Source organism: Chiroxiphia lanceolata, chromosome 2 (assembly GCF_009829145.1).
Source record: "Chiroxiphia lanceolata isolate bChiLan1 chromosome 2, bChiLan1.pri, whole genome shotgun sequence".
Taxonomy (NCBI): Eukaryota; Metazoa; Chordata; class Aves; order Passeriformes; family Pipridae; genus Chiroxiphia; species Chiroxiphia lanceolata.
In genome coordinates, this window is record NC_045638.1 from 90,731,348 (window position 1) to 90,758,998 (window position 27,651).

The 27,651-nt window shown below is 41.0% G+C and overlaps 2 protein-coding genes and 1 long non-coding RNA gene across 8 annotated transcripts in view; 2 read left to right on the top strand and 1 right to left on the bottom strand.

The window, feature by feature from the left end:
- The window catches only part of TSPAN9 (tetraspanin 9), a 171,715-nt gene extending 167,349 nt beyond the window's left edge, over nucleotides 1-4,366 (top strand). For all 3 annotated transcript variants that reach the window (XM_032678236.1, XM_032678235.1, XM_032678234.1), the window contains one exon: nucleotides 316-4,366. In XM_032678236.1, the coding sequence (XP_032534127.1) occupies nucleotides 316-387 (72 nt within the window). In that variant the 3' untranslated portion in view covers nucleotides 388-4,366. The remainder of the gene's footprint in view (nucleotides 1-315) is intronic.
- A 1,861-nt stretch (nucleotides 4,367-6,227) lies between these two features.
- On the bottom strand, nucleotides 6,228-13,313 carry LOC116782115. The gene is made up of 3 exons (XR_004355126.1): nucleotides 13,240-13,313; nucleotides 10,456-10,481; nucleotides 6,228-6,419 (listed from the first exon to the last, which is right to left on the bottom strand). It is a non-coding gene; the product is annotated as an uncharacterized LOC116782115 (long non-coding RNA).
- PARP11 (poly(ADP-ribose) polymerase family member 11) lies at nucleotides 12,747-27,601 on the top strand. 4 transcript variants are annotated; one of them, XM_032678233.1, is made up of 8 exons: nucleotides 12,747-12,845; nucleotides 16,801-16,929; nucleotides 17,038-17,158; nucleotides 18,424-18,499; nucleotides 20,002-20,074; nucleotides 20,162-20,292; nucleotides 26,187-26,338; nucleotides 26,778-27,601. In XM_032678233.1, exons 2-8 carry the CDS (start codon nucleotides 16,804-16,806, stop codon nucleotides 27,089-27,091), a joined length of 993 nt encoding a protein of 330 aa, XP_032534124.1. In that variant the 5' UTR covers nucleotides 12,747-12,845; nucleotides 16,801-16,803; the 3' UTR covers nucleotides 27,092-27,601. The 4 variants fall into 4 exon arrangements, with proteins under 4 accessions (XP_032534124.1, XP_032534122.1, XP_032534121.1 ...); XM_032678231.1 differs by lacking the exon at nucleotides 12,747-12,845 and adding an exon at nucleotides 13,309-13,383; XM_032678230.1 differs by lacking the exon at nucleotides 12,747-12,845 and adding an exon at nucleotides 13,448-13,716.
- Nucleotides 27,602-27,651: the final 50 nt, after the last annotated feature.

A 27,651-nucleotide genomic window follows, 5' to 3' on the forward strand; every position in this document is an offset into this window, starting at 1 on the left:
CCTGGCTAAACAAGCACAAGTTGTTGGGTTAAAGGGAAGAGTGACTCTTACGTACTGATTCTGAAAAATTGTTGCACATATGACAAAGAGCCCTGAGAGCTTTTTGCCTCCGTCTGTGCTCTGACAGATACAACCCTGGACATCACTATGTGCCTGAACAACATACATTCAAGTTTACTGCTCAGTGTTGAAGCTTGAGAAATATGGCTAGTGTAGAATGACTGTTAAAACTACAGCTGGGCCATGAACACAGGTCAGCAGTGCAGTTTTGGAAGCCTTCCTGTATTAAAGCCCTTACTGTTTGTTTTCCTTCAGATTCTTGGCATGGCCTTCTCCATGACACTCTTCCAGCAGATTCACAGGACTGGCAAAAAATATGATGCCTAAAGCCTCTGAAACATTATCACATCAACCCTTCTGTCTCATCATAAAAATGAACACAAGGAATGACCACAAGGAGCATCACACTTAGCCCTGCTGAGGAAATCCGTCCCATTGACTGATCCACTTTGTTACTTTTTCAGTTATTATCACAATTTATTTGACTCTTTTTTTTTTCTGTTTCACATTTGCCATTTATTTGCCAAAGAGGGGGAAACCCCCCCAAACAAATGGATTTTCTACACGAAATCATAGATCTGCTCTAAGAATGTTTCTTAACTTAAGAAAATGTTTTGCTCTACTAATCCATGCTATATGTGCAAAAATTACATGTGTTCGACTTCAAGTGAGAATTCTTCAAAGTCTTCCATTAAGTTTTCAACCCTTATATCCAATTTACTGGAAGACTCGGAAAAGCCACTCTAACTGAGAGTCCTAGGAATTGGAGCTGCTTTGCTTTGCAGCTTCTTGTACCTTATGGTGTATACTTTTTTATTATAATAATGATGATGATTATTATTATGATGGATATAGCTTAGAATTTAGTTGCCTGACATATAACTTCTTACTGGTTTTGGTTTTACACATTTATTGTACATTAATTTGAGAACCACTGTGCGATCTCCAGAGGACATGTTTTTCAAATTTGACAGTTGGTGCAGGCAAAGACACAACTTTTCTCAAGTCCATGGGGAGGCATCGTCTACCTTTATCAGGGCGTTGATGCCCTTACTGTAACAAAGGTGTTCCTTTAAAATCAGAGACTCTTTCCTCAGATGGAATGCAAAGCCTTCCCATTGGACCAGATGATGAGCTTCCTACTTCTGTGAGGCAAAGTTTCAATGCCTTTACTTACCCAAAGCAGTGCCTGGCTGCTTTGATGTCATGCTACTTTGAAAGCTAAAAGCACTGACTAAGCAAGTTACTGCTAGCACAAAGGAGAGAGACTGCAGTCTGACCTACTGGCAGCAGACTTCACAGATTGTGTTGTCTGCTTCAAAAAGTTTGCCCAAGGCATGGCATGCTGCTGGATGTGAAGGAAGGGGATGGCAATTTGATGGCAACATTGGCATGCCATGCCCTTCATTGTAGGGGTTTCCTCAAGCCAAAGACAGTTGTCTCCCTGAGGTAGAAAAGGTGGTTTGATTAAAGGTGACCAGATGGTGCAGGAAAGGGGTAATTTCCAAAACAGCACTCAGAGATGGTTTGTGTTGTCACACCTTCAGTACAGAATTGATTCTTGCTGATGGATTGCCAAGTCCATCCCTTGGGGTAGTTTACTCAATGCGTATTTTTACCAACATTCCCGTTAGAAAACTTGAACATGTATTTCTCTACTTTAAATGCTTCTTCATTGCAAGGAACCCCATTTACCCTTTGTTCCAGGTTTTTGCTATTTTGTGAAGGAAGAGGGAAAGGCTCAGACATTTCTGAGGATGTTCTGACTAAATTTCAGTCAGGGCTTGACTCAGCTCTGAAAGAAACATAGCTTTTTGCATTAGCAGCTGTCAGAATCAACCTTCAGAGGTCACCTCATCCAGTGTCACTCTCGAAGGGGTACTGACATATATGTAAGATGGGGTTCACTATGACAGTATTGGGCTGAGTTCCAGAATCTGTTGAGGATGGAGATATCGTGCCTTTCAGAGCCATGCCATGTCAAACTACTCCTCTGGTAAACAAAATTCTCTTAAAGTCCAATCTGAATATTTATACTCTAAGCTCTAAAAAGATACAATTTTCATTGTATCATTTAGCCTATCTTTTCCTTGTAGGCTGAAATAGCTGTTGAGCCACTTTATATCTGAGAGGTTTTAGTCCCCTCTTTATATTCCTAGTAAGTCCTGCATGCATCTGTACATCTGGCAGCAACAGTGTTTTGTCTGACCTATGTGTCACTTTTTTCAGTTCCTATGAAATCAGTGTGACAGGAAGGAGTGTGAATGTGTGGGTGACAGAGATGAATTTGGCTGTTGCAGTGAAGAAGGTTACTATTTTTAGAGCACAGTCCTTGCCCATATGAGCACAATGCCCAAAGTTTTGCAGGGCTCTTTTTTCCCACTGAAGCAGACAAGGCCATATGGGTTCAGCTATTTCACTTGGATAACCTTTCGAGGAGTTGGGGAAGAAGCAGAGGGAAAGCACAGAAACTGAATCCAGTTTTACTTCCATTTCTAACAAAAATTGGGACCAGGAGCACCTGAGCCTCACTGGAGATGGCTGTTCCACATTGAAGAAGGGGCTCTGATGCCCAGTGTATTTGCTGCTACATGTAAGACTGTATCCAAAGTTGCTAAGATGCGTTCCCATTTTTGCAAGAAAAGACAGGATGATTTTCATCTGATGGCTCCACTGCATTCTCCCTTTGGGCAGAAGTGCTTAGCTTTCTCTAGCTTTCTCTGGTGCTTAAAAAGAGCAGGGTGCAGGGCTGAGCAGGAGCTTCATCTCTGTCCTTTGGGGTCACACAGTGGTACTTGCCACATCTTCAATTTTAATCTGCAGTCAGTTTTTGTACAAAAATGGTAAAATATATTAGTGAAAGTAATAAGGAAATAAAAAATGTTTATGAGTAACTCAGAGATGAAATGTGTAGTTGCAAACTCAGCTACTTTGCCTTCCATCCAAACTTATTTTTCTAGAATGCTTCATTCCATTTCATGATCTAGCAGCACAGATCCTGAAATCTTTTTTTAATGACTACTTTTGGCATTTTAAGCACAGTATTAAGTGAGATAGTTACATGAGCTTCATGTATTCATCTCTACGAAGCCACCTACAGGAGAGGAGTCAAAAGCAGGACTGATTTGTGTCTCTAGCTGAGTCTCTGATGTGGGAAGTGATGACAGACATCCTCAAAGGAGCAAAAAAGTAATACGATTTTCCAGGCAGCAAAAAACAGCTCTGGAAAGTGTGAGGCTGCATCAGTCAGTTTGTCAGAGAAGGCACAAATTATCCTGTAAACTGGTCAAAGGGAGCTTTGGCTCATGTATGTATGCACTTTTTTTGCTTATGATGGTAGGTGGCTATCTGTGTGTTTTCCCCAAATGTCACTCTGATTATTTAACTATAAGTTTTTAGCATGTTTTTAAATAAAAACTGATACTGAGTAAAAGTATCTTTAATATACACAAATATTGATTTGTATAAATGCATACCTCTCTGTATCTCTAATTCATGAAAGCACAGTTCAAGTCTGTGAAAGTGCTATTTCTCTGAGTGTTCCTTCAGACTGTAGCATACCTGCTGTCTTACTGTCCTTCATGCTTGGAAGCTGCAATAGAACTTAAGCAGAGACAAAACAGGAGAACTGCCTGAAGAACCTCTACTTGAAAGCTGATGAAGTGTTAGCAGTGAATTCTGTTCCCTTCTGGACGTACCAAGACTGTTAGTTACAGGAATCCCAGGTGGAAGGTGCTCAAAAAAAGTGCCCATAGCATGTAAGATGTTAAAAACAATGACATAAATGTCTTCAAGATGACAGAAGATACCTTGGGTGTGTCATGCATTGAGTTCCTGGACTGTGGTCGCTTTAGGCCAACTCTCCTATCCTGTGTCCACCTCCCCATTTGTATGCATGTAATACAAACTCACACACAGGAGGGGTGCAAACAGGGGCAGCCAAACTGATCCTCGAGGTCTTTCTTGGGCAACTAGTGGTCACACATAGAAAAGGTCAAGGGGAAAAGGGTGTTTTCCCATCAGATGGTTCTTGGGAGCAGCATGGAATAGCCCACACATAATTCTGATGTAACTTCTTTCCATAGAGTTGAGCAGCTTCATCCTGTAGCTGGCATGGGGAAACCTGGAGATGTCTGGCTGTGGGCTAGCCATCTGTTGTGCAGTAGATAGTAGACACTAAGAAACAACATGCCATTCCCACCGGGTGATGTTTGCACCAGTGTTTCTTCTATGCAATACCTACTTTCGCCTTTATATAAAAGATTTTTACTAGGATGATATAAAAATAAAGCATTTTTTCAAAGGTGCCTCTTTGAGCTCGTTTGTCTCCTAACCCCACCACCAAAACCAAAAAGGGACAAAAAATTCCAAACGGTGACTGACAGAGATCTACTCCAGCTCCCCTGCACTTGAAATCCAGTGTTCTTGAAACTGTTGCATCTCTGAAAAGATTTCCCTTCTCCACCCTGCCCCAGTCCTCTCTCATCCTTCAAAACAATACTCTAATAGAACAGAAATAAGTGTGAAAAGTACCCAAAAAATGGGAAAATGATTTTGAGAGCCTGTTAATATAGGAAAGAGATTGCAAGTCTCCCAGAGAATATAGAATAGCTGAAGAGAGGACAAAGTAGTAGAGAGCTTGAAAGACATCCAGAGGACACTAAGAAGTCTCAGACAAAATGTGAAAACTGATTAACACTCAGACAGAGAAAAACTGCAGAATAGCCTTCCAAATGCCAGGAAAGTAGAAGATGGTCTGAAAAATCACCAAATGAAACTGCGGAGCCAAGCAGAAGGGAACAAAGCAACAGAGGGTCTGAAAGAGATTCAGAGTATATAAATTAGCCTCAGGGAAGGGAAGAAAGCCTGTAAGTGCTCAAGGAAACAAAATATAGCAATGTCAAATTGGCCAAGAAAGAAATGGATAAGGCAAAGAATCCCTCAGAGAATACAGAAGAGGCTCAGTGATAACAAGAAAGTCTCAGAACTATGACAGGAGTCCCGGAGTACTCAGTAGTACCAAGGGTGGCCTCAAGAGAAGACCAAGAAAAAAAAGGAACTAGTAGAAAGCCTGAAAGAACTATGATAAACACACAAGAGACCCTGACAATAACAAGAAAGTATCAGAGATTCTGCAAGTGCACTGGGAGTGTATATCTGCATCTGCTAAGAGAGGTGAGAGGCTAAAAGAGCAACAGAAAAATAGCCTGGGAGAAGGGAAGAAACAAGCAGGAAGGCTGAAAAAGTCCCAGGAGAAAGAAGGGTAGTTGCTGAGATGCCATGAACCTTGAAGGGAAACTAAAACAGCTGTAGAAAACCCAGTCTAACAACAGAAAGGGGGGCTGACAGGTGAGTGAGATACAAAACAAGGAGAAAGACTTAAAGCGCTCCAAAGTCATCTCAGTGAGAGGAAGGAAGAAACTGAAAAGCAGCCATAGCAGCTTTGAAGAGTCTAGGGAAGACGTGGAGAGGTTGAGGAAGTCCCAGAGAACAGAGAAGCCTTGCAGAGCCTGAGAGACTAGAGCCTGAAAGAACCTGAGAGAAGACAGAGTAGGCTCAGAGAAGTTAAGAAAATAGCAGAAAACCTATAAATGTGAAGGATAACAAAGATTAGCCTCAGAAAGGTGGAAAAAAGTAGGCCAGAAAGAGACTCAGAGATCAGAGTAGCCTTGGAGAGGTGAAAAAGTACAGCAGAATGACTGAAAGAATGCTGAGAGAGCAGAGAGTGGCCTCACAGAGATGAAGAAAGAAGCAGATGTTAAGAGTCCAAAGAGAGCACATGGTACCACTGGAGGGCCATGAAAGTATGAGAAAGACTAGAAGAAACCTAGTGCATGCAGAGTATGCTTAGGGCAAGCCCTCCTAGCTAGGCTGGAAAGCCTGTTGGAAAACATGCTCTTGCGCTTGTTCCTCAAAGCAGGGGTCCACTCTCGTGAAAGCCAAAGCTCTACCTGCAACACTGGCTGTGCAGTCAGGTGTTAACCCATAGGCTGGGGGCCCTCCTGCCCAAGCCTTGCCTTTCCACTGGCAGGACCAAGGAGAACAGCACCTGGGCTCCAGTGCCCTGTAGCCACCCTTGGTTTACTAAGGTCTCTCTTGACAATATCCTTGGTGCACACATGGATGAGCAGGCCAGGGGAACAGGCCAAAGTCTGGACATGCCTTAGTGCTCTCTTCAACGGTCTCAGGTCTAATTTCCCTCAATCAACAGGTCACGTGAGGTAGCAAACAAACTCAGTAGATGCCTCTGTACCCTGTAGAAGGAAGTTTCCAACCACTGTCACAGTGCTGGCTCAAGTATGGTTCAGATTCAGCTGGCTGTGATGCATTCCTTGGCAATTCACAGCACCTGTGTTGTCCTAGGATAAACAGTGGGGTGGTGAGTGACTGCATTAGAGCAGATGCTGGGATGCATGTATGTGCACACATTTGAGTATGGGAATGTCCTGTAGCTGTGTGGAAGCATGGAGAGATTCTGGAGGTTTTTTTTTCTCACTTTGTAGCAGGTTGACCCTCACCCACAGCTAAGCACCACACGATATCTCACTCACTCCTCTCACAAAACCACAGTAGGATGGGGAGAGCAAAAGCGAGAAAACTCATGAGTTGAGATATATATAGTTTAGTAAGTGAAGGAAAAAGTGATGCAAAAGCAGAGTGATGTCCAGAGCCAGTCTCTGAGCAATGGCTACCTCCCCAAAATCTCTCTCTCCTCAATTTCTGCTACTGTATATGATGTTATAGAGCATACAATATTATTTGGGTCAGCTGTCCTGCTTGTGACCCCTCCAGATTTTTTCCTACCCCTGAGGAGGGCTGAGTGGGAAAAAGAGAAAGCCTTGATGCTGTGCAAGCACTACTCAGCAATAGCCAAAACATATGTGTCTTATCAGGGCTGCTTTAGTCACAAATCCAAAACACAGCATCATACAGCTTGCTACAAAGGAAATTAACACTATTCCAGACAGACCCTAGTACACTCTTAAGCATCACTTGAGTGCTGGTGGATAGAGACATCATGAAGATTCAGAGAGATGGGGAATGCAATTTTGCCTTTACTTCTTACGGATGACTATCCTCTCCAGACTTCCCAGACAACCCCACAGTTTGCAGTGTGGCATTGTCTCTGATCATCCCAATCTTGCTCACTGCATTCCGCAGACACAAAATAAGCTACTGAAACTACAGTTGCTTCTGCTGCCCAATGTAACTGGGCACAAAAGTTCTCTGCAAATGCTTTTCTCTCCTCAGAGATAGTACAGCTCAGCACAGGGAGCAAAGATGGAGAAGCCATTCCTTTCATCAGTGTTATTCACTAGGAGATGAGGTGGACAGCAATGCCATCTCCAGTCATTGAACAAGGTTGCAAGTAGTCCCTGCATTCTTTCCTAGGTTGTAATGAAAGGTGGGAGAGGAGTGCATCAGGCTATAGGTAAGGGTTTTTTCTCTGTATGTAGAATTAATGTTTATATTGAAATCTTAGGCTGACAGAGTTCAGTGCAGGTGTGATATGTACACAGAAGCACAGAAGGATGTGTAGTATCCCTGCCATATATGCAAAGTATGCTACACAAAGTAAGGGAAGTAGGGCGATGAGTGAAGTTTAGTCATTAGAACAACACACAGGGAGCAGCACTGCAGGATCAATGAGAACCAGCCCCATTTTGTTTGTGTTATACCTGAGAAACTGCACTGGTGCTGGCAGACTTGTTTTTGAGGTTATCTTGTTCTCTGACTGTTTTGGCTGTTTGGCTTAGGCCTTGATGTCATTATGCAATGCTGCAGTTAGAGACACATGGTTGTGCTAGCCTAGAAAAGACAGGAGTCCAAAATGAGTGCAGGTATCAAAGTATTCTCTGTGCCCATGAATCCTCCATGTCCTTCCCTAGAGAAAAACAAACTAAAAGCTCTCTGTGGTTCTCCTGCTGCTACAATTGCATCTATTTGCATTTAAATTCAATTAATGTCAGCGAAGAACTCCTCCTTCAAAACAACAAACAACAAAAAAGACAAATTGAGATGCTGGAGCTCAGTCTACCCATAAAAGGAGAGAGAAAGGCAACTGGCAATTTTAAGCAACCAAATAATGGTGAAGTATTGGGTATGAGAGTGAGACAACCAGGGGGAAAAAGAACATCTAGAAATATGATAGAAAAGCGAAAGGAGACAAGGAAGACTCTTGGCTGTGGGTTGTGTTCTCCATGGGGGTAGAACAAGTACTACTTGGGATCATTGCTTCCAGGCAGTATCACTGAAAAAAAAAAAGCATCAAAGAACTAAGATGTTCCTAGACCTTTTCCATTTCCTGAAGAGTGCAAAATAGGCATAACCGGGGAAAGCACAGCAGGAACAGGGTTAGAAGAGTATCTTCTAGAACACAGAAGGATGCAGCAGAGTCAGGTTAAGAAAGATTGCTTGACACATCTAACAACAAATCAAGACAATGTGGACTTTCAAGGAAAGAATGCATAATGATTTGCTTCTACAGCTTCCTCCACATCTCAAGACCAATGCCATATTTGAGGTGGACAGCCATTGCCTTTAGATGTGATGCTCTGTAATAAGTAGAGTATTTCCTCATTCTCTTGCCTGTGGGCAACTGTACTTGTGAGTGTACAAGTTTGTGGATACCACATGTATCCTACAATTTCCTTTATATAGCAATACGCATACCCATGACAAAATCTTACAGTTTTTAAAAAGTGGCAAAACACTGTCAATATTTTATTTTAATGGCATAGTCATTGTATTGTTATGGGCTTTTTGGGGGCATGGAATGTTTATATTGCAATCTTTCTTTGGTTGTTCTGTTTGGTTTCTGCTTATTCTCAGTTAATGGTGGCAGAATTATATTTCATTATCATTTACGTTATCATTCTGTTGTATGCATGCAACATTACATTGATTATTAAAAATTAATCTCCTATGAAATGCAAATACCAAAGAATCACTGACTTTCCCCCCTCAGAAAATATTTAATGGCAGTTTACCTTCCTTGTCTTGTCCTCGATATACTCAAGGGCAGAGAGCAGCTCTTTAGAAGGACATAGACAAGCTGGAAGAATGGGCTCAGAGGAACCTTATGAAATTGAACATGGACAAAAGCAAAGTTCTGCATCTGGGAAGAAATAACTTCTGGCAACAATACAGGTTAGGAAATTACCTGATGAGCAGCTATTCTGAAAAGATGTCATGATCCTAGTGGATGGGAAGCTGGATGTGATCCCACAGTGTGCCCTGGAGGCAGTGTAGGACAACTGCACCCTTGACTATAAAATAGCAGGACCCTACCCAGGATCTCAAAGGAATACTAGGGTTTGTTAACCCTGTCTAAAACACCATACCCAGTTTGGTGCCCATCAGTACAAGAAAGGCACTGATCACCTGAAGCAATTTCAGCAGATGACCACCATGACAGTCAGGAGGCTGAAGCACTTGCCCTGTAAGGACAAACTGGTGGACCTGGACTTGTTTAACATGGAGAAGACTTGGGTAGGAGCAGCTAACTTCAATCTTCCAATACATACAGAGGTTAACAAGAAAACCAGGCCAGGCTCTTCACAGTAGTGCATGGTGGCAGGAGGAGGCAGAAGGCTTAAGCTGTAATGATTGGATAGAGGCAAAATTTCTTCACTATAATGGGAGTCAAGTATCAAGCACTAGAAGAGGTTGGCCAGAGAGGTTGAGCAGTCTATATCCTTGTAGGTTTCAAGACCTGACTGGATACAGTCCTGAACAAAATGACTCATGATTGACCCTGATTTAATCAGGAGGTTGTGCAAGATCATATAATCATAGAATGGCTTGGGATGGAAAGGATCTTAAAGATCATCTAGTTCCAGCCCCCCTGACATGAGCAGGGACATCTTTCAGCAGACCAGCCTGCTCAGAGCCCCTTCCAACCTGTCCTTGAACACTTCCATGGATGGGGCACCTACAGCTCCTCTGGGCAACCTATTCTAGTGCCTCACTACTCTCACAGACAGAAGTTCTTCCTCATATAATCTAAACCCTCTTTCTTTCAGTTTAAAACCATTCCCCCTTGTCCTATCACTGCATATCCATGTAAAAAAGTTGCTCTCCCTGTTTGTTATAAAAAGTACTGAAAGGCCACAATGAGATCTCCCTGGAACTGCCTCTTGTCCAGGCTGAACAGCCCCAACTCTCTCAGCCCGTCTACATAGAAGAGGTGCTCCAGCCCTTTGAACATCTTTGTGGCCCTCCCCAAAGATGACCGAAGTGCATTCCAGCCTGAATCCTATTTTAATCCCCTGTCTGATCCAATTAAAGAAGCACTATGTTAGGGTTCTGACTGTTATATCGAAAGGAAAGAGTCAATGTACACAAGTTGAAACACAAGAAATTCTGGCTGGACAGAAGGGGAAAACTCTTTACCCCTGAAAACAGTTCAGCAAACATGCCTGGAGGAAAAAAAAAAAAGGAAAAAAGAAAAGGCTGGATGAGAAACTGAGCAATCTAATCTAGATTTGAAGTTAGGCCTGCTTTGGTAAAGAGGCTGGATTAAAGAACTTCGTGAGTCCTTTCAAACCTGGTTCCTTCTATCATCCTACAATTTATGTACTAGGCAGCATCAGGGAGTTCTCTCTTTTATTTCCATTTGACCATTCCCTGAAAAAACGAATTTATAACTCAAGTCATGTGTCTAAACCTCTCCAATTTCTGCCTTTTTGCTGCTTGAAGCAGTGGCTGACGAGAATCAATTAACCCAATTATGTCTTCTTCAGAAAAGCTGTTAGACTGCACACAGTACATAAGATATCCACTGAAATCTTTGGATTTTAAAGGTTTTTAAGTTGTTGTTGCTATAAAGAGTCTGGCATTAGCATGTAGCTTCCTGAGAATACAGTCACTCTAATAAGCTATGTTTTCACTGTAATGAAGATATTTTTATCTCAAGAAAGGCTTACGCTCCATTATTAATTATCAGTCTAAACATACAAAGAAAGGGAAGAAACACACAACATAAATCTCAATTCTATCCCATGCTTCAAGGCATAGCAGCAGAAACTTTGTTAAAACTTTCATCTCCTAGAAAACCGTGTGTTGTGCTAATGTAGCTTCAGATACACTTATGCAAATTCTACAAAAAACCTGACCATTATTTTAAAAATCTATGACTGGTAGTAATAAAAATAGAAACAGGTGATTCAAAGAGGCCCATGTTAAACATAAAGCATTGTCAGCATCTTTTCAAGCAAAAAAAGATGTTCAACAGACATTCAATAGCTAAGATGGTAAAAGAATCCCCCCTACCTCTATCCTATGTATATATTCATAAAGAAAGGCAGGACAGGAAGGATACGTCCCCACAATTTTTATGTGCTTTCCAACAATGTCAATACAAATATCATGGCTGAGCAAAGATGTCTCTACTTCCAGAAAGCTCCTTTATTCCAGAAGCCTCATGTTCATACCAGTAAAATACCTCCAATGATTCACCACAGGCTGCTTGACTTTTTAACTCAGAAAAATAACCTTTTCTAACTCTGCATTCAGAGGCAAGGTCAGCACAGCCAGAATCTGGATACGTATCCTGCCTGACACTCCCTCAGAATTTGCGAAATTCATTTTCAATCCACCTGTGTTGTTTTTGGCATGCTGCTCAACGAAAATCCTTCACTGCAGGATGTGCTTCACTGACTGCACACATGTATGATGACTACGTGGTTTTTTGAAGTCACCAGGCCCCTGGCTAACTGCAGACTGATGTAGCTGCTGTTACTGCCTGCTTTTCTGCTCAGCAGCTCCCATCCTAGAATATCTGCACCAAAAGGCTGGGGTCAACTACATTCATGACTGTGTCCTCTCTTACTAACTGGTCCTAGAATCATAGAATCATAGAATTATAGAATCAGCTGGGTTGGAAGGGACCTCCGAGATCATCAAGTCCAACCCTTGATCCACTACCGCTGCAGTTGCTAGACCATGGCACTAAGTGCCACATCCAGTTTCTTCTTAAAAACCTCCACGGATGGAGAATCCACTACTTCCCTGGGCAGCCCATTCCAGTGCCTGATTACCCTCTCTGTAAAGAAATTCTTTCTAATATCTAACCTAAACCTCCCCTGGCTCAACTTGAGACCATGAGCTGCTGCTGCTGAGGCTTCTAGACCTCAGTTGTAACATGAAGCTGCCCATGGGCCCTGAGTGCCCACAACAGGCTGCAGCTCTAATTGCTGCTCTCTTTGCACTGCACTGGCTGACCATGCTCTGTGCACGGTGTGATGGTCACGTCTGCTGCCATGCCTGGCGTCAACGCGGCATCAGTTCTTTAAAAAGCTGCATGTGCAGAAATAAATGCGTGTATGAGCCCAAGTGTACCTGTGCTTCACAGGAAAATGAGGAGTTGTATTTCACAGGAAAATGATGGGCTGTTGTATTACCAAATTACCAATAATTACAACAAATATTTCTTGGTAAAGCAGAGGCCCATTACTATCAAGACCAAGAATCAAAAGAACTAAAAGACCAGGTGGTGGGACACAGAGCAGTGGAGGGTGTATCACGGCTCTGGTTGGTGCACGGGACTGTTATTGGTACTGGATCTGTTACCTGTTCTGGTACAGGTACTGATACCGTGACTGGAACTGGTACTGGGCCTGGAGCTGGGCCTGATACTGGCACAGGTACTGGTATAGGTACCTGAACTGGTACTGGTACTGGAATTGGGACTGGGATAGGAAATAGGCCTGGTAGTGTTACTGGAACTGTGATTGGAACTGGTACTGGAACTGGGACTGGGACTGGAACCAGGCCTGGCACAGGTACTGCTACTGGTATTAGAACTGGGACTGCTACTGGAACTTGGCCTGGTACTGGGACTGGAACTGGGCCTGGAACTGGGACTTGAAGTGGGCCTGGTACTGGTATTGGTGCTGGTCAGTACTGGTACAGGTACTGGGACTGGTACAGGTACTGGCATTGCTACCAGAACTGGGACTTGTATCGGGACTGGGACTGGTGCTGGAACTACACCTGGTACTGGTTTTAGTACTGCTCAGTATCGGTACAGTGCCGGGCACTGGACTTGGACTTGGACTAGGACTATGCCTGTGCCTCCGTCTCAGCCACAGTGCCGCAGTCTCCCCCTCCCTCGCCTCACGACAGTGGCTCCACCCCTCGCGTTCAGCACCACCCACTCCGCTGTTATTTGCATACCCGGCGCTGACGAGCCAATGGGGCGCGGCCCAGCGCGGCGGTCGCCCCGCCCCTTCCCCGGCCGCCGGTAACGGAAGCGCCCGGAGCGGAGCGGCCCCCGCGCGCGGCATGTGGGGAGCGCGCCCGGGGGGGGCGGCGCATGCGGTGAGTGCGGGCGGGCCGCGGAACGGAACGGAACGGAACGGAACGGAACGGCCGCTCCTCCCGTCCTTCTCCCTCGAGCCCGTGCGCCGCGCGCCCCGCAGGCCGCTGCCCCTCCCGCCCCGCCCCGTCGCCGAGCGCGCTGCCAGGTTGCGCAAGGGGGTGGGGGGCGTTGGCCACCGTGTGTGTAGGAGCGGCCTGCGGCCCCAATGAGGGGCTAGTGGTGCTGTGCTTGGCTCGATTGCCCGGCCGTGCCCTTGAGCTGCAATGGACTCGGCTCTGGAGGGTTCGGTGGCAGGTGTGACTGCGACGGTGGCCTTCGGCAGCACAGAGCCGGTGCGTGGGGGTGCAGGTGGGAAGGGCATTGTCATTTCACCTGGTGTCCCGTATTGGTGTTGATGGTGTTCCTCCTCGCCTCCCCTGCCAAGCCCTGCACGCTACCTCAGACAAGTCTCCTAATCAGGTGTCCTGTTCTCCGAGGAAGAGCCGGAGAATCCCTTGGCACTGCTTGTGTTTCCAGCAGGGAACTATACCAAGTTGGTGTTTGTAGGCACAATGTGCCAAGTGGAAGCAGACTGCACAAGAATGCAGACAGAGTAGCCCATTGGGATACTGTTATATTTTTTACCATGAGGGTGGTGAGGCACAGGTTGCCCAGAGAAGCCTGGATGCCCCATCCCTGGAAGTGTTTGAGGCCAGGTTGGATGGGGCAGGGTGTTGGACTACGTGGTCTTATAAGTGCCCTTCCAGCCCAAACCATTCTGTGACTCTATACACTATAAAGCATGTTTATCATTCAGACATAAAGTACTTCTAGAAAAAGGAGGCAATGCATTACCGGTGGTAGTAAAGCCATTCAGTCACAGCACACAACAAGCATTCATCGCGTTTGGAATGATGTTTTTCCTGCCAGAGTAATTCGTTTAATTTGAGCTGTTCTGGTAACTCCTAGATCAGTAGAAACAGTGCTAATAAGTCCTTCTCAAAAAGCTACTTCATGCTTAATAAATGGTGTGCATTTGATATTAAATCAATCAGTAATTCTCACCAGCATGTTGGATTTGTGTCAGCTTTGAGAACAGCTTTCTTGGTTTTATGGCTTTACACGTTCATGCCTTCGGGTCATTTCTCCATGCTTCTGAAGTATCCTGGAATCTATCTGCTTACCCTAGACTTTGTGAAGAGGGTAATATGTGGATTAAATGTAGTATTTTTGAAAGCCATGGGAATAACTGTCTCCCTAGTAAATAGTTTATTCTGGAGGCTGTATTGCCCCAGAGGACTGTGTGTTGACAGGCACTGGTAATCATGCCTCTCTGCTTGTAAAGACATGTCCTCTCTTGTTGGAAAGGCAGTACTGATTTGATTGATCAGAGTCAAGGCCCTGAACCAGCAGTGGGATGGAGCTGAGGTCTGGCCGTTTTAGTGGGAATATGAGAAGACTTAACATTACCAAAAAAGCCTGAATTGCTTTTGTCTTAGCTTTAAAAAAGTGCAGGCTGCCTCTGCCTCTCTGCCTTCTCTCTGTAGGGTAGAACATAGCCAAATGCTTACTTGAGAGAAAGAATCAAGTTGAAGGTGAAAGATTATAGTCAAAAACTGTTGGCCAATTGTGCTTTTAACACCAAGTGAATGTAGGTTCTGTGACTCTGTATTGCTGTGAGGAATAGAAGAAATGAAGAAATGTTGGCAGATGTCCTCTGAAATAGAGAATGGTTTTCTTACCTCTTTCAAAATATTTTTTCCATGCAGCTGATGTACCGTTAGGGTAGTTCTGCTTGAACTTGAGGTAGCAATCCATGTGTGTAGCCTTGGGCAGGCTTCCATTTGTACTGAAGTAGGTTTGCCCTCAGTTTCTGCAAGTTAGAGGTGTGGAGATCCACTTCTGATTCCCCTGTTTTCTGAACACTCTTTGGAGCTTTTGATGATTATAATGCAGTCTATAGCTGTTATCACAAAGAAGTATCTCAGATTGTTTTTCAAACAACCACTAACTTGGGAAAAGTAGGGGGGAGGGAAGGGTAATGTTAGAAGTGCCTTCTGCTCTCCTGCTTCTTTAACTCCTGCTCCCATAGCACTGTCCAGGTGGTTCTTTCCTCTAATTTCCAGTATTTGTCTTCTTCAGGACCTTACTTTTTCTCTGGGTTGAAGTGATCAGGAATCAACTGAAGCATCTAAGATACAAACTGCATATTGTTTGACTTACTTCTGCTGGAGCTTATTGTTTCACTTCTTGGAAGCAGAAGTGAAATTGAGGAAATTTTTGGGAAGAGTGCCAAAGTGTTTTGGTTAAACAGTTAAGAGTGGATAAATTGCTGACCTTTTCCGGGAGTGGTGCAAGCTTCTTTTTCTGAAACGTTTCCCCCTAACTTACTTAGAATTTTTGCTTGGGGAGGTTGTTGCAGAGGGTTGACTTGTTAGGAAATACATGCAAGTGGAGACAAGCACTTTCAGAGTTTTCAGAATTTTATTGGTGAATGAAGAATGAGCTGAAATGTGGCAGGGACTAACGGGTTCTCCTAAAGGTATTCTAGCAGAGCTCTGGTTGTTTTGAACTTGTCTAGCTGCTGTTTGAACTTCCAGTTTGCAGCATCCACACCATACCATGAAAAGGAATTCCTCTGGTTCAGGAAGTTTATCTTTCACTTTTTTTGAACTTGACATTTGCAACCTTCAATAGGCGTCTCCTCCATTTGTCAGAAAAAAAATGTGATTCTTTATTCCCTGTTTGGTTTTGTCATGATTTTTATACCTCTGCTTTCTTCAGTCCTTTTTCTTCCATCCTGCAGCACCTCAACTGTGGTAGTCATTGCTTGTGTGGAAGCCACTCTGGCTTATGCTGTGAACCTTCTCTGTAAATACAAGTACAGAGTACCAATAATTTTACTGTGTCATTTTTAAGTGGGTGTATTAGAGGGGGAAACTGTCCATCATGCATTGTGGAGGGATAATGTAGTGTGCTCTTACACAGGTAAATAATTATATTCTTTGACTTAGTTTTGAGATTTTTTTCCTACAACTTTTCATATCCAGTCTGATTTGTTCAGTGTTGGTGAGCAGCTAGTAGATGTTTTCATCAAGCTGTTTGATGTAACCCCAACGCATAATTTCTGAGTAGCATGTAATGGAGAGGCTGTTGTATATATCTGAATAGCCTTGATCCTACAGCCATCAGTGTGAAACTTAGCACCTCTCTTTGGTATGTTAAAGCCTATAACTTGCCTTTACTGGCATACTTTACAGACAATTAAGAGGGTTTTGAAAATATTTAACTAACTTAAAGGATTTAATACTTTGTAAGTAGCAAATTGAGAATTTTCCTCTGAAAAAGAAAAAACAAATATGCCCTCCATCTGCCAGGATCTTTTGTAAGTATTGCAAATGCAAAATTTTTTTTGTGTCTATGTGTGAATGTTTCAGGAAATGCTCCAAGGACCATCAGAAGATGTATTTCCAAAAATAGAAAGTCCAGTTGAAGAGATGGATACCTCTGATACCCAGTGGGGCTGGTTTTATTTGGCTGAGTGTGGTAAATGGCATATGTTTCAGGTAAATCCCTATGAAGTTATATTGGCTGTGGTGGATTTCCATACATCCAACTACCTATTGCTGAATTTGTCTAAATGTGCTTTTTCACTTATTTTATTTATTTTGAAGACTGATTCAAACAGTCATTGCTCTATTAGCAGTGAAGATATTGAAAGGAGTTTCCGAACAAACCCACATGGTTCTCTGTCTTTTACGACTGCAAAGTTTAACTACCTGCTAGACTTTTCAGGTATGTATCTTTTCATAGAGTAAATTTAAATAATGGAAGGTGCCAGATACACAGCACATTTGTTCATTCAGCAAGTTATTGTCCTCCTATCTAGTGCAGAAACATTTAATTGAAAATGCCACCTTTACAGGAAAGTTCATATGAGTTTGTAGAAGCTGCTGCCCTGTTACATTTTTTTAGTGTAATTTATTACTGTGCTAGCATGTCTTGTTTCATAGCTGTCCATCATGTTACTTGCTGCTTGCCTCAACTGCAGGTGGTGTGTAGCATACATCGATTAAACTGTGAAGTTTGAACCGTTTTTCTTTAACATGCAACTTCCTGTAAGCTTGAAAAACCTCTTCCATTCAGAGTCTGTTTAAGAAACATTGCTATGAAGGAAGTTTTCTGCAAAATACTGGCATCAAAGCGATTTAATAATTCTGCAGGTAGTTGAAGCCAGTTCTGTTCTCAGACTAATAAGGAGATAGGCAAAAACATTTTCTAGTAAATTGTAAAGATCTCACTTTTGTCGTTCTTGTTAATTACAGAATATTACAGGTTTCTAATGTATGCAACTAAATATAAATGTAATCTGTTCTTTGTTCGAAGATGTATTCTAATAACTTCCTTTTTTTTTTTTTTTTTTTTTTAGTTTTTCCATTTGTAGATTGTTTATTTTCTGATTAAATTACAAAACGGCTATATGTTTAAATACAGGAAATCAAGGAAATATATATGTATTCTAATATACTCAAATTTCAAGTATTTCAAATACAGAAACTGAGGACTGGGTAAAATAACAATGTACTGGCCGTAAAGTAGTATGTAACAATACAAGGAGTTTTTATGTTTGCTTATGTTGAATTGTCTGTTTAATAAAACTGTTTTGCATCCAGAATAAAAGCACTAAATGCAAATATTAAAGAACAATTTTCGTCACTGTCTGTAGGTCATATCTTACATTAAGGATAGTAGTAATATTCTTTGTTATCCTGTTAAAGTCACTGGAAGTTTTGCCAGTGATTCAGTGAAACTGAATTTTAGATGGGTATTTTAAAAATAAACATTTTGTATGTGTAATATTTGTGCATTTTGCCAACTCATAAATGACAATGCATTCAGAAATATTTATTGAAAATGCTGATTTGTTAATTGCTGAAAAAAGAATCCCTGTCAAGCAACTTAGGGTGTCGTAATGTTATTTTAAAAAATGTCATGTAAATGTTTCAGATGCTATAGATGAATTCTAGAAATTTTCATTTTAACTTTTGTTTTATGCTCAGTGATGAAACAAATCAACCTGACTACCCTTAAGCAACGTCCAATAAAGCGAGCTCCCTTTTCTATCAATTCATTCAGGTAAGGAAATAAAAGGAAGACTCCTTATTTTTATTTTATTCCTGATTCTTCTAAGTAAAATGAAACAAAAATGTTTTGTCTTTATTGTTTATATTTATTTGCTTTTTGCGTGAAACAGTTTGAGAGGCGAACCAATGTGTGAGAGCTAGTCAAGTGAAGAAAGAAGACATTTCATCAGAGTGACAAGAGAATTTTTAGTTTATTTTTTATCTTTTGTTTTCTGAGAAAGCAAGGAATTTGTATGGAGAGAGGGAAGGCATGCAGTATGCTGATATCCTTTGGCAGGGTTCTTAAAGCTGAGCTTGACTTTAGCCATTGGACTCACTTGCTTCTGTTGAATCAGAATTGGGACAGTTTGTTCCATTCATAAATTATTTAGAACTATTACTGTAACAGCAAAAAAGATTGAGTTATATTTTCTTGCCTGTGTTTTAGTCATTTGCTCTAAAATGATTTGAAGTTAAAGAAGTTGTGTTGTAGCAACCAGATTTTTTTAGTCTAATCGCTTTAGTTTTTTACCTTTTGATCGGTCATTAGATGTAAAGCCCCGCTGATGTAAATCTGATGTTCTCTAAACAATAAACTGAACTGTGCAGTGATACTGCCACAGGTGAAATTGACTGCATGGAATATGTGGGGTTTTTTCCCCAGATAGTTTCTGAGAAATAATTTTACTTCTGAATTGTAGGCTGGTTATACATTCAAAATGAAATTTGTCATTTTTCATAAGAAATGTACTAGCCATCTGTTTACAATTACTTTCAAGAAAGCTTGGTTTTCTTGAAGTTTTAGCTGTTTTTTCACTAGATATTTGCTGAACAGTGCATGCAATGATATGGCAATTTACCCTTTTTTGTTTCTCGAATAATTGCATTCAGTGCTCTGATTTCCATGTGATGACATTTTTTACTTTCAGGTGATTCCTTCTTTTAGTCCCAGTTTTAAGGCTTAAAAGCTGCTACATATGCAGTGCAGATGCTTAAAACACTCTTTTTTAAGGTTTTGTTGTTTTGATTTTTTCTTTTAAATAAACTGTAATTTTCAAGTGTGTATTTTTAACATGATGCTTTTAATTACTTCAAATGAGAGCTCAGTTTCCAGATAGGCTACTTGTAATTCCTCATAGTGTGGAGTGTTCGGGCTGTGTGTTCACTGTCACATTTCTAAATCAGTGTTGCTCTAGTAATGTTGTGGAACTTTTTGACCACTTCTTCTGCTTTATCTTCCTATCTTCTGTTGGGTAGATGGTGTATTAAAACTGTTCATTGCCATAGTTTAGTTATAAAAAGCTAAGGGAGAATTTGAATACAAAATAAGACCTCTTGCCTTTGAGGTTACCTGCTGGCAACAGCCTTTGATTGAATTAAAACCCTGAGTAGTTCTGTGTAAACCTTGTGGGGTTTTGGTCTTTTTGCATACTGTATTGTTTGGAGCAGGAGTTTGACAGGAAACAAATGCCTCATGTCTTTAGTGTGATGTATTTTTACCTTTTTTGTTTGAAGTTTCATCTGTGAAAATGAGGCTATCCCTATGCCTTCGCACTGGGAGAATGTAAATACTGAGGAGCCATACCAGGTAAGAGTTGGTATGCAAGTTGGTCAAAAACATGGGATAATGAAATAATGCATTGAATTGAAATCGTACTAACCTCTTTTTTTCCAGCTTATTCCATTGCAAAAGAAAACAAATGAATATAATGAAGTTTCTAGTCTCTTTGGAAAAACAATGGATAGCCACCGAATTAAAAGAATTAAGAGAATACAAAATCTAGACTTGTGGGAGTTTTTTTGCAGGTGAGATTATTTCTAAACCCAACAGTCTTAGGATTGTTAATGGAGCAAGTTTTGAAGTCATGTAGCAGAAATATGTTTAATTGTTTTTATTATTAATGAAAATTTGTGTTACTTTTTATCTTTTAAAAATTTTCTTATTTGTCATTTCTCTCTATTCAAACTTCCATTTTCAAGACTGTAGCTTTTACAGGTGCAGAAATGTAATACTTGTAGAAATGCATTAGTTATAGTGTAGCACAGATAAGACTAATGCATTAAAGATGTTCAGAATGTCCACATGTAGATGCCCATAATACTTACAGTGAAGTAAGGAGAACAAAACCAAGCTTTTTGTAAAATAATTCCTTGAGAAGATTGTATTATTTTAATTTTTACTGAACAAAGCAAATGAATATTTGTGCCTTGTTGAGTTTCTCAGCCTTATGAAAGCCAGGACAGAATTAAGTGTCTAATAAACACATATTTCTCCAATTTCCTTAAGTTTAATGTGCTACAAAACCTTGTTCTGAGTTCTCGGCTTTTCCCTCTTCATGTTGTGCCAGCCTGGAAGAAGTAGGAAGTGCTCAGTTCTGCATCCACTTATTTTGCAGTATCAGTCTTAAGCAGTTGTATTTGACAAAAGTTTTTTGTGTAGCCTCTAAGAAGGAGTACATATCAGAAATTTTAAAGATGTGTTATACTAATAAAAACAACTGAACTAAGTTAAGTAGTGAGGAAATAACTAAGAAGATGTATATTAAAATAAGTTTTGTGATTTTTTTTGAAAGATATGTAATTTATTTTTAATTGAGAGCTATATCACTGATATGTATAAGGAAATTATTTTCCTTATAATGTTGATGGTTAAGTGAGTTCTCGTACTCTTAATTAAGTTTGTGTATTCTTGGACAAGTAAGGAAAAAGGTCAGCAGAACTGCTGCTTGGACTTCAGAGGTCAGACTTTGGCTTGTTTAGAAGACTGTTTGACAGAATCCCTTGGGAGACAGTCCTGAAGGGCAAAGGAGTCCAGGAAGGCTGGGCATTCTGCAAGAAGGAAATCCTAAAGACTCATGTCCCTGTGTGCTGAAAGACAAGCAGTCGAGGAAGAAGACCAGCCTGGCTGAACAGAAAACTTCAGATGGAACTTAGGGGAAAAAGAGAGTTTATGACTTTTTGGAAGGAAGAGCAGGCAACTCAGGAGGATTAAAGGATGTTGTGATGTTATGCCAGGAGAAAATTAGAAGGGACAAAGCCCAACTAGAACTTAGTCTGGCCACTGCTGTGAAAAACAATAAAAAGTATTTTTATAAATAAATCAACAACAAAAGGAGGGCTATGGAGAATCTCCATCCTTTACTGGATGTGAGGAGAAAAGTAGTGACAAAGGATGAGGAAAAGGCTGAGGTACTTTAAATACTGAGGCAGAGAAGGCATTAACAGTTAAGACCAGTTGTTCTCCAAGTGCCCAGACCCTGACCTGGAAGATGGAGACAGGGAGCAGAATGGAGCCCCCATAATTCAAGGGGAAATTCTCAGTGACCTGCTACACCACTTAGACACACACAGCTCTAGGGGGCCAGATGGGATCCACCTGAGGCTACTAAGAGAGCTGGTGGAAGTGCTCACCAAGCCATTTTTTTACCAGCAGTCCTGGCTCCCCTGAGGAGTTCCTAGTAGACTGGTGGTGAGCAAATGTGACACCCAGCCACAAGAAGCATTGGAAGGAGGGTCTGGGGAACTACAGGCCTGTCAGCCTGACTTTGGTGCTTTGGAAGGTCATGGAACAGCTTTTCTTAAGTGCCATCACACAGCATGTACGGGACAACCAGGGGATCAGGCCCAGCCAGCAAGGGTTTAGGAAAGGCAGTTCCCAGTTGACCAACTTGTTCTCTTCTATGACAAGGTGCATGAGGGAAATGCTGCAGATACTGTTTACCTGGACTTCAGTAAAACCTTTGACACTATTTCCCACAGCATTCTGGAGGAGCTGGCAGCCCATGGCTTGAACAGGTGCACTGTTCACTGATAAAAACATGGCTGGATGGGTGAGCCCAGAGAGTGGTAGTGAATGAAGTTATATCCAGTTGTTGGCCAGTCACTAGCGGGGTTCCCCAGGGATCAGGGTTGGTGCCAGTCCTGTTTTGTATCTTTATTGATGATTTGGACGAGAGGATCGAGGGCACCCTAAGTCAGTTTGCAGACAGCACCAAGCTGGGTGGGAGTGTTGATCTGCTGGAGGTTAGAAAGGCTCTGCAGAGGGATCTAGACAGGCTGGATCAATGGGTGAGGCCAATTGTATGAGGTTCAACAAGGCCAAGTTCCAGGTCCTGCACTTGGGTCGCAATATGCAGCACTACAGGCTTGGAGAAGAGTGGCTGGAAAGCTGCCCGGCAGAAAAGGACCTGGAGGTGCTGTTTGACAGCTGGCTGAACATGAGCCATCCATGTGCCTAGGTGACTGAGAAGACCAGTGGCATCCTGGCCTGTGTTAGAAATAGTGTGGCCAGGAGGACCAGGGAAATGGTTGTCCCTCTGGGCACTGGTGAGGCTGCACCTCCTGTGTTCAGTTTTGAACCCCTTACTAGAAGAAAGACACTGAGCATGTCCAGAGAAGGGCACTGAAACTGGTGAAGAGTCTGGAGCAAAAGAGTTACAAGGAGCAGCTGAGGGAACTGGTATTGTTTAGCCTGGAGAAAAGGAGGCTCAGGAGGATACCTTATTCAGCTACCTGAAAGGAGGTTGTCGTAAGGTGAAGGTCAGTCTCTTCTTCCCATATAAGAAGCGACAGGGCAAGAGGAAATGGCCTCAAGTTGTGCCAGGGCAGGTTTAGATTGGATATTAGGAAAAGCTTCTTCCCTGAAAGGGTTGTCAGGCATTGGAATGGGCAGCCCAGCGCAGTGGTGAAGTCACCATCCTTGGTTTAGTGGCGGACTTGTCAGTGTCAGGTTAATGGCTGGACTCAAAGGGTTTTTCCAACCTAAAAGATTCTGTAATTCTAATTGCAGATTGATTTGGTTATATTTACCTTGTGTAAATATTAAAGCTTATTTGCTTGGCCTTGTGTTTCACCATCTACCTTCCTAGAATTATGTTTCTCTAGAGGTATATTTATACATATCTTAATTTCTAACAATAGGAGTGGCAAGCAGCCTTCAAAGTAAATGTTCTTTGAGTCTCCAGTGTAGATGGCAGAGGAAGGCTAAGGAAGACCATTTTTTTCTTAGTTTAGAAACTGATATAATTTGGAAACTGTACTAGTTTTCATGACTCGTCAGTGAATAGAATTTGTGGTTTAAGAACTCTGAATCTATGGATGCTGTGCCAAAATACTCTCAAGGTATGAAACTGAGAGTGGGAATTAGAATTTCATGTCAGGAGTATTACAGTATCACCATATAATTGACTAGAAACCAAAGTACTTTTTAGTACTTATACAGTATAAAAGTATATGGAGAAAAGTAATTGCAGTTTTAAAATATTTTTTCCTGTATAAAAACAATACAAGTAGCAATAAAAATTGCTAGATTAAGTGTATGCAATTGAGGCTTAGCTGCTTTTCTTCTGAGGGTAAAACACTGCCTTGGAGTAGATGGGCTTACAAACACTGGTGAAGACATCATTGCCTGGTAGTATATTAGAAAGTAATAGGTATTCCAGCATTTTGAATTCCCTAGAAGTTCGTTTGGTGCCCCAGGTAGGAATGTTCAAAAGAAGATGAAGCTTAGTCTAGCATATTTTTGTTTGTGCATCTCAGTTGCAGTTGCAGAGGAGTACAGCAAGTAAAAATGGTGTTGGTCAATCAGATTACCTAAGTGCTTGCATGTGTACAAAGTGCATCTCTATGGGTACTTAGTTTTGCTGTAGGTTTTTCCTTTTATTGAGCAAACTGGCTGTACAAAAACATTGTGAGTGGTGGATTAATTTTGTTGAACTGGATTAGCTTGTCAATGCTGGTGAAAACTGCTAAGATGATGCTTTTTAGAATAGTTGGGCTCCTCGATTTCTGTTCCAAATTAACGAAATATCCTGTTGTGGCATGTCTTCATTCTGCAGAACCAGCTTCCCAGTGTGCCCAGTATATTCTGCTACTTACGAGGAACAATTGCTACTTAAACTTTCCTGGTTTTGAAAAAGTGTTTTGTTTAATTGATAAGATCAAGGATTACATTTGAGCATTACTTGAATGATAATTTGCATCACTGTAGTGGTCAAAACACATTTGCCTCTTTCAGTAGTTCCCATATTAATGACAATTCTAAGTTGGTTTTTAGGAAATAAACTGGTCAGAGATAGTGAAGGACTGTTACAGAGCATTCTTTGACAATTGAACATTCACTTTTTCTATAAATTTGTTCTGTTCCCTTGTTTCAAGAGAAGTTAGGCTACATTATGTATTGCCAGAGATCAGCAGCCAGCAATAGAGGGCTAATTTTGAATGTTCAGCATTAGTAGCCCTTAGATTGAAAGGTGTTTCCTCACACAGGTAGTTTTCTCAAGATGAAGGGAATCTTGGCTCTTAGGTTTAGTTGAACTGCTAATAGAGTAGAACTTGAGTGCCTGGAGCCTGTCTGTCTCTGATAAAAAAATATTCACTAATAAGATTAGTAGTGAAACTCCCAGATGCCATTGAGATTATACTGACATTCTTCTTATTTGGAAAGCAGTTGTAGGGAAAAAACCATACAGAAAAAACTGAGTTGCCAAGACACAGATATTTTAGTTTGCACTGAGTGGGGCAGAAAAAAACCCCAGACAAAATGCTGAACAATAAAACAGATAAAAGTATCATTCAGGCTAACTACTGCAAGATTTTCACTTCTGTGAAATGTACTTATTTATAAATAATGCATAATAGCAATGTAATGCCATTAATATGATCAAGAGTCATCACTCTCTGTCTCTTTCTCTTTCCCTGGATGTTTTTGATAAGACTTGCCCAGACTGCGTCTAAACTCTTCCCCAATTCAAGCATGCACTCCAGTTATAAGCAGATTGCTTAATTTGATAAACCTGAGTGTGTGGCACTGTGCCCCATGCACTGTAGCTGTTATTGGAAGAAAATTCAGGTACACAGATTAGAACAAAGCAATGATGTGCTCTGACTTGATTTTGCGTGGACAGTCAAGGGATCATAACTGTGAACAGCTCAGTGAGTTAGACACAGCTGCAGAGTCAACTTCTTCATGGATCTTAGGGAAACCCAACTGACAGAAAGTCACTTAAAGATTGATGGAAAATATATCTGCTCTTTAATTGGAAGTGTGCTATGGCTTTCCATCCATGAAACTAATATACATTCACCTGTAGTATAAGGTGGGGTTTTTGTAGGGTTTTTGTCCAAAATTTTAGAGTGATGTAACCCTGCCAATGCACAACTATGTCTTTTAAAAAGTATTAGTGAACCATAAATTCAGAAAACCATTATGAAGTGATCATGTGGAAGTAAATTTGCCTAAAACATTAGGTGATTTTATTTTTAATATTTGTGCAATTTACCTAGGTAGTAGTACTTCATAATCTACCAACTTTGCTATGCCTCCCACCATGCTATTTAAGTAGGTGAAGGGAACAAAATGTGAGAAATATGTGCTTTTTTAAAAAATCTATCTGTAGAAAATGACCACACTAAAACTAATGCCAAATGAACTAAGGTATAAAATGAACTAATTGGTATAAAAAGCCTTTTTTCCTAACCTTGGACTATGTCTGAAAATAGTCCACAGCATTCAGAAAACTGTGATTTCTAAACATGTACCTTAATAATTCTAACCTGTTTAAAAACTAGAACCATCTAGGCATTTGTCAAAGTGGACTGTATGCAATGTTTTAGGTTTGTCCTCTGTGCAGTGTTTTCACAGTAGTAACTTAATGTGATTGTACAGCTGTTTGTAATGCTGTATTGTGTGTTTTCTGTAGGAAAAAAGCTCAACTGAAGAAGAAAAGGGGTGTCCCAACGATTAATGAGCAGATGCTATTTCATGGCACCAGTAATGAATTTGTTGAAGCAATATGTATTCATAACTTTGACTGGAGAATAAATGGGATGCATGCTGCTGTGTATGGAAAAGGTAAGTATAGTTGTCACATACAACAGTTTGGTAATCCTAACAGTTCTACATTGATAAGTGTTCCTTATAGATTATACTCGGTGATGCACACTCTCTGTTTGTCCAAGAGCTGTTTAATACAGCTCTGCTTTTACCTCAAGTGTAATTAAGAAAGTTAATTACATGTAATCACAACTGGCTGGTAGGACCAGGGAGCATGGGGAAGGGATGCCCAGCAAAGCAGTGTTGATCACAAGACAATCTCCCTACTGAAATGTTCACACTAAAAATATTTGGTCATGTTGCTGTAATTCAACAACTTAAATAAAAGAAAAAAAGGATTGCTAATGAAGATAAAAGAACAGACATTTTTCATCATCCTGGTATCTATATCCATGCTCTAGTGGTTAAGCTGTCGTGGTAAGAATGTGATCAGATTTCTTTTTTTTTTATTTGAAAGGGACCTACTTCGCCAGAGATGCATCATATTCCAGCCATTTCTGCAAAGAGAGCATGAAGCACGGAGATACTTTCCAGATTCATGGCGTGAATCTGCAGCCTCATCTGCATAGACCAGATAAAGTCATGTTTCTTGCTCGTGTATTAACTGGTGACTATATTGGTGGGGATTCAAAATACATAAGACCTCCTTCAAAAGATGGAAGTTTTGTGAACTTGTATGACAGCTGTGTGGATAATACCTGGAACCCAAAGATCTTTGTCATCTTCGATGCCAACCAAATCTACCCTGAGTACTTAATAGAATTTTGTTAAGTTTGAACTGAGTATTGTTTGTGTATTTTTGATACTTTTGTTTCTTTCATAAAGACAACAACATGAAAACATGAAGCATTAAAGGAGAGATGTGAAAGAAAAGGTGGGATACATTTATGGAGGAGGCAAGCTATTAAGTACATAAGAGAGATTGGTGAACTTTTTTAAAAAATATGTAAACTTTATTCGTGCATTTTTCAAATGTAGAGACTGTTAGAAATTTGAGATTGCTTAGTGATCCTTAAATACATTGGTTGTTGGGAAGTTTTCAAAGGCAAGATTTTACATTCTGATTTTTTAAAAATATGTTAAAATTATTAATGTGGTAGAAATATGCCTCTAATATAGTATGCATATGATGAAACTAATCTTTTATAAAGATTGTCTATAAAACATAAAGTAACAACAGCAAAACCCCAGGGGACTTGGCTACATATGTGTGTTTGTCTGTGTTCTGTATACACGTTGCTTTGTGTTTGGAGGTCTCTTAGTTTGTATTCTAAACGTATTGAAAAAATAAATTTATAGTACCTCCATCAGTTTTCTCCAGATAAAGTTCA